We start from the raw sequence: 6,807 nt of genomic DNA on the forward strand, positions 1-6,807 counted from the left end.
AGTTTCAAGCACTTTGTCTAGTTGCGCATGTCCGATGTTAGAATCAACAAAGACACACGAAAAATGCTCGGCGAAAGGCTCACATTGAGCAAAGGCAGAAACGGCTGTTTGGTTATTAAGGTACATTTTCGATGGGAGCCCAGATTCTTTCTTTTTTACGTTAACGAAGCTCCAAAAACTCTTGGGATTTTCCTACAGACTTTGTTGTTTATTGATAAGTCAAATATTTCGCGTAGAGCACCCTGGCCATCGGGATGTGCATTCCATACTAAGTTTGGCTTAATCACCAAACATAACGTGAGCATCGTGTTCATTCATGGAATTCACTACAGACGTCAACGTATCTGTTCGGGCTCGGCCGATGGGGAGGTTCGGAATTCGGGGGTTTTCTTCCCGTCTCTAAGGCGACGGCATCCACCAGCAGCAGAAACTCCAGGTAAGTCGACTTCACTTCGCACCAACAGCTGATCACCCGTTCGGGGGAAAATTTTGTTTGGGCTATTCGGGTCTGTTTGCGAGAAAGCACCAAACTGTAGGTACTCGCGATCGATTGTATTGCCACTGCACTTTGATTTTCGGAACTTTTACATGGAAGTCGCTTGATTGGACTTAGATTGTTGATTTATTAATAGTAGAAGTAAAAATCCGTGCGATTCGTTTAACGTTCTAATCTATTCTAACTTCTAAAATGGCTTACAAACTATTGTGCGAACTCTCTCCGCGATGTTCGCTATGTTGCGAGAGAGAGTTGATCTTATGCTAAGGTACGATCACAAATAATGGTGTTTACGGGCAAATGGATTAAAGTGTCAAGTGAACATAGATTAAGACACATATTTAAACAACAAGAACATTATTCATGACCGGTGTAGTACCGATCATTCCGGCCACCTTGAAACTACAGTTTCAACACTCCCTGCTCCCGAGGATGCTTCTTCGACTGGATTCAAGGACACAGCTGGTTTGTCGCATATCGAGGAACCTTCTTCGTCGCAGCGTCGGAACTGGTTCAGAATCTGTGGACGACAAAAGAGACCCGGTAGAACGAACGGCGTAGGGTAAGATTATAGGAACGCTAATCACCTATTAGCGCCCCTTTGGCGCGTTGAGCAACGTTCGGCGTGCTCTACCGATCTTTGGAGACTCTGATGTCGCTGTAGATGGATTTGGTCGTTATAGGAGGTGGACGATGAGATTCTGCGACGATGTACGACAACGAGAGATCTAGAATCGAAAAAGACCCGGTAGACCGAACGATTTGGATTAAAGTAATAGGAACGCTAATCACCTGTTAGCGCTCCTTTAGCGCGTTGAGCAACGTTCGGCGTGCTCTACCGGTCTTAGAAGATTCGGCTTCTGACGTGGCTTGGTGCATGGCGATGAATGCTCGGAGACGATATAGAAATAGTGTAGGGAAGGATCTGCAATCGACAAAGAACCGGTAGATCGAACGAGAAAATGTGACAGTTTGGAACGCTAATCACCTATTAGCGCTCGACATGCGCAGTGAGTCACATTCGGCGTACTCTGCCGGTCTTTGTAGAAGGATCTTGATGATGGCGAGGTACAAAGGGACGTCTAAGGAACTGTAAGCAACAAAGACCCGGTAGATCGAACGGTTGGAGTTAAGTTATAGGAACGCTAATCACCTTTTAGCGCTCTATAAGCGCGTTGAGCACGTTCGGCGTGCTCTACCGGTCTTTGTAGCTTGAACTGCTCGTCTTTGGTTATCGTGTAGACGTCTTGGCTGTTGGTGATGCGAAAGATGGCAATCCAGTTCACCGCTCTGACAATCATCTCGCGTGGCTGACTCCAGTTGAGAAACCGGAACGACTCCATCTTGACCTGGATGAAGTCTTTTATTGGGACCTAGTGGCCGCAAGGTGGCGCAACAGAGCCAGTTTTCCAACGACGACGGTTGCCGCGTAGGGTCGTAGCAACACTGAGCAGTACTGAGGCTTATCGGGTGCCCGTCTGTACCAATCTGGATATCCGTTACACGTTTAGCAGCAACAGTTCTCCAACGATGCGGTGGTGGCTCTGACCGATGGGGTATCCGGGACGATTCCGTTGGCAGAACAGGTGCGTATAACTTAAGACAGGTAACAGAGGACTGCTTGGCTAAATGGACAGCGTAGCTGGAGGATCCACAGACAGCGTCTTCTCCTTCGTCGATGACCTTGGTGGCGCTTAGAGGAGTATTCGACAGCAGGCTGTGTTGAGCGACGGGACCGACGAGCAGCGTATCGTTGAGCGCGTACCCTGAATTGGGCTCACAGGATGCGTTGAATACCACGCTTTCGTTGGTGGTTTTGCTGGCTTCCTCGAGCACCGGGTGATGTGGCAGATAGCAGTGTGGTTCGTCCTCAACAGGATCGCTGTTGTGCATATTTCTGAGTTGGGTGATACTTTGAGGAGTTCTATGGTGTCCATTTCTGGTGGAGTTTTGTTGTGTGGTCTTCGTGTTGGAATCTCCAAGGGTGGTTTTAGGATTATTGGGCCGGGAATAGTGGGCGAAGCATCCTTCTTTGTGGATTTGAGTGGTGGAGGGTTCAACTTCCATTCTCAGGCTCCCATCGGCGGTTTCCATTGGCCGGAAATCCCCAGGGATCGTTTCTCGGGTTTGATCAACGGTGGAGAGGAAGCACGCTCGCGGTGCGGTGGTGGAGCTGGAATCAACTTTGCCAGAAACTGTCCAGCCGAAGAGGGTATCCACCAAAAACGGAGAATTATTACCAAGAGAGTGGCGTACGCCCGTGTGGAACTCATGGTAACATTCTCCACCGATGATCATGTCGATTGTTGCTGGAACGTTATACTGAGGATCCGCCAATGGAACCTCTGGTATTCTCCAGGCAGTTGTATCTATCGGGGATGTGGGGAGATATGATGTTGGCTTCTTCATGACGAGGAAATCGAGTGTGGTGGAGAAGTCGCTGTTCCTGGATACGATCTTGGCAGCTAACTTGTGCTTGATGCGCTTGACTGACTCTCCAATTCCGGCAACTGCGATGTCCACGGGGCTTTGACGGGTGGCGAGTTCGTTCGCCAGCTTCTTGGTGATGAAGTTTGACATCGCTGCAGAATCTAGTAGAGCTCGTGCTTGGATCTTTCTGCCGTATCGGTCGACTACTAACAGCGAGACTGTCTCCAAGAGAACGGTTGAATTACAATTCACGGAAAGATTCACTGTTGGTGGGCTATGCAATCTACTGGGGCCTGGATTCGCTTGTACGGGATGTGGTTCCTCAGTTGCGAATTGCTCTAGAGGTTCCGTTTGGTGATCATGCAACATGGTGTGGTGTTTCGCTTGACAAATCCTACACAGAAACTTCGATTTACAGGATCTTGCCTGATGGTTTGCACGAAAGCAATTTCGACAAAGATTGTTTTTTGTCACGATCTCTCGCCGCTGGGAGATTGACAGGTGCTGAAAGGCTGGACATTGGTGCAACGGATGTTGTCTCAGGCAACAGTGGCATAGTGATAAATTGGATTGAGTTTCGGACGTAGCTGCATTAACGACAGATTTGATGGGAGCTTGCTTCTTCGGGATTTGTCCAGCCACCTTGGAAACGGTGAACAATGAGGAGCGATGCTGGAGATCACTATCCACGGATTTCAACATTCGGACCTGATGGATTAGAAACTCAATGAGCTCGTCCTTTTTCACCTCGTCCTTCTGTCGAGTGTCTTGCTCCCATGCACGAATCGTCGCCGAATCCAACTAGTTTGTTAGCATGAAGATGAGCGGAGTGTCCCAATGCTCGATCGGTTCACCCAACTTCCCCACGCCTTGACGTGTCGCTGGAAATCATCAACCAGTGTGTTGAGGTCTTGTGCGGACTCATGCTGAAGAGGTGGAAGGTTGTACAGGCCACGGAAAAGCTCTTTCCTAAGGAAACGCTTGTTGTCATACCGCTTTTTCAAAGCGTCCCATGTCGATGAATAATTATCGGCTTGGATATCCACCGACTCGAATGGTTTCTTGGCTTCTCCTTCGAGGGACTGTAACAGGTACTGCAGCTTGTTGACGATCGGTATATCCTCGTTGCAGTGAATCATCGAGAGAAAGTTGTCACGAAACGAGATCCAGCGCGATTCATCTCCACTAAATTTCGGAAGATCGATTTTCGGCAGCCGATGATGAAAGCTGGAAGACATGCTATGAGAAGCCGATGCGTGGATGATCGTCGAACTCAACGGATGCTCCCTACTCTCCAGTTTAGACAGCAAAAAACCCTTCGCCCTGCAGAATCGATCCTCAAAATCAGCACGGAATTCCAGGTGAGTTTCAAACCGTTCTTCGCTATCGCCCATTTCGATGTCGTTCTGCACGTTCAGGAACAACTCGTTGCACTTGTTGAGCGCCTCCAAACGTACCGCAACCTGGCAACAATCTCGTTCATAGGTGAAATCCGCTACAAACTTCTCCACCACATCTCGTTCGGCACACGCTCGTCGTCTCGTCAGAAGGTCCGCTGCTAACTTTTTCTCCGCCTTGCTAGCCATCACTCAACACCACTCAAATCACACTTGTTGACACCAAAAACGATCGTAAATACCACCAACGATTGACTTTTCGGATGCGATTTGTAAATAAAAATCTCCAAAATATTCTTATTTTATTCGAGTTGCTATCTTTTTGGACGGTACTGTAGTCAGCAACTTGTATAAACGCCACCCAGCAATGCTACAATCGCCTCAAAATTAACAGGTAAAGCGAATTTGAAATTTTCCAAAAATCCACCAGTGTCGCTATACTTTTGTACAATACTGTTGTCTGGCCACTTGCCCCAATGCGTATCAGCAATGCTTCACAGTGTCTCAGAGACCACTGGAAGTGAATTCCAATTTTTCCAAAAAACTTTCAATTTTTCAAGTGTCGGTGTATTTTTGAACGACACTGTAAAGTGCACCACCCTTATTGCACTTGAAATTCTCCGTACAACTGACTTCCAACCTTGATGTGGATTTTTGTTACAAACCACAGGTGAAATGGCGAATTTCCAGTTCCTCTGCCGGTCCTGATGAGATGATGTCCTCGAATCCGGCTGCGAAGGACCAAATGTTCGGGCTCGGCCGATGGGGAGGTTCGGAATTCGGGGGTTTTCTTCCCGTCTCTAAGGCGACGGCATCCACCAGCAGCAGAAACTCCAGGTAAGTCGTCTTCACTTCGCACCAACAGCTGATCACCCGTTCGGGGGAAAATTTTGTTTGGGCTATTCGGGTCTGTTTGCGAGAAAGCACCAAACTGTAGGTACTCGCGATCGATTGTATTGCCACTGCACTTTGATTTTCGGAACTTTTACATGGAAGTCGCTTGATTGGACTTAGATTGTTGATTTATTAATAGTAGAAGTAAAAATCCGTGCGATTCGTTTAACGTTCTAATCTATTCTAACTTCTAAAATGGCTTACAAACTATTGTGCGAACTCTCTCCGCGATGTTCGCTATGTTGCGAGAGAGAGTTGATCTTATGCTAAGGTACGATCACAAATAATGGTGTTTACGGGCAAATGGATTAAAGTGTCAAGTGAACATAGATTAAGACACATATTTAAACAACAAGAACATTATTCATGACCGGTGTAGTACCGATCAGTATCTAAGTGAAATCTCATAAAAGGCAATTCTGAGTTAGAAATATCAGGGCTTAAGTAAACGACACCTACGCAGATGTTCTGTTGCTTGCCTTCAATTTTCACCCACAGCTGTTAGAGACCGGTGGTGTAAGTTACTACAAGTTGTGAGATCAGCCTATTGGAGACAGCTATCAAAACTCCTCCATCAAGTTTCTTCCCGATGGATATTGCGTCTCTATCGTTGTGAAAAACAGAATATTCATGGCCGAAAAGTTTTTGAGAGCTGATGTAGTCACAAAGCTACGTTTCGGTCAGAACGATGACGTCATATTCATCGTCACCGATTGCCAACAGGAACTCTTCTATCTTCGTTCGGTGAGCTCGTACATAATGGTAATAAAAACTGATGGAACCCGATTGGATTCGGCCATTAGCGGATGGTGCAAATTTCGGCGAGGATTAAGTGTCCGGGGCTGGAGTATCGTGGTCGTCAGTTGTTGGAGAGTAAGTGCTGACTCGGGTGGATGTGTTAAAACTCAAACCTCGTAGCTGCAATTGAGGGCCATTTAGGTAAGGTGCGGAATCTGAGGCTTCAACAAAACATATACTCGTTCTCACATTACCTGGGAGACCACGAGACTCGACCGACTGGTACTGCTAGTTGCTACGTTGAGTAGTCCGTTTTCTGCTTCGTCCATTTCATTTGTCTCTGGTACGTAGGGCAGGCAGCACTTCATGCGGAGTGGTTGATAGGCATCACATTTCGATTTTCGTGATCCTGACTGTTGAAAAGTGCGCAATTTATGCACATTTCAAACGTTGACTGGCATTCGGTTACGTCGTTGGCTTCACTGCACTTGGGACAGCATTTCAGTTTTTCTGCTAGCGGATGCGGGGTGAACGTATTCAGAGCATTGAAAACAACGACGAAAATTTACGGATTCGGTGACCCTACACCAGGCATGTCAAAGTGGGGGTTTGCGGGCCGCATGCGGCCCGCGGCTTTATCAATGCGGCCCGCGTAGCCCCATCTTAAATTTCCACAAAAATCCCTACTACACAGAAGTACGCTGGCTTTTCTTCCACAAAAAATTAAACAGATTTTTTTTTTGCTACGAGAGGAAATAATATTATTTTTTGGAAATAAAATTGGAACCTGTTGAACATTTTCAAGCAGACGACTGGGTTCAGGATTTGGCATTTGACGTTGATCTCACTGGC

At 47.0% G+C, this 6,807-nt stretch overlaps 1 protein-coding gene across 1 annotated transcript; it reads right to left on the bottom strand.

Annotated features, from left to right (window-relative positions):
- Positions 1-1,126: 1,126 nt before the first annotated feature.
- LOC129742770 (uncharacterized) lies at positions 1,127-4,512 on the bottom strand. The gene is made up of 4 exons (XM_055734711.1): positions 3,781-4,512; positions 1,812-3,727; positions 1,650-1,747; positions 1,127-1,224 (listed from the first exon to the last, which is right to left on the bottom strand). The coding sequence occupies exons 1-4, from the start codon at positions 4,510-4,512 to the stop codon at positions 1,127-1,129; spliced, it is 2,844 nt and encodes a 947-aa protein (XP_055590686.1).
- Positions 4,513-6,807: the final 2,295 nt, after the last annotated feature.

Source organism: Uranotaenia lowii, chromosome 2 (assembly GCF_029784155.1).
Source record: "Uranotaenia lowii strain MFRU-FL chromosome 2, ASM2978415v1, whole genome shotgun sequence".
NCBI lineage: Eukaryota > Metazoa > Arthropoda > Insecta > Diptera > Culicidae > Uranotaenia > Uranotaenia lowii.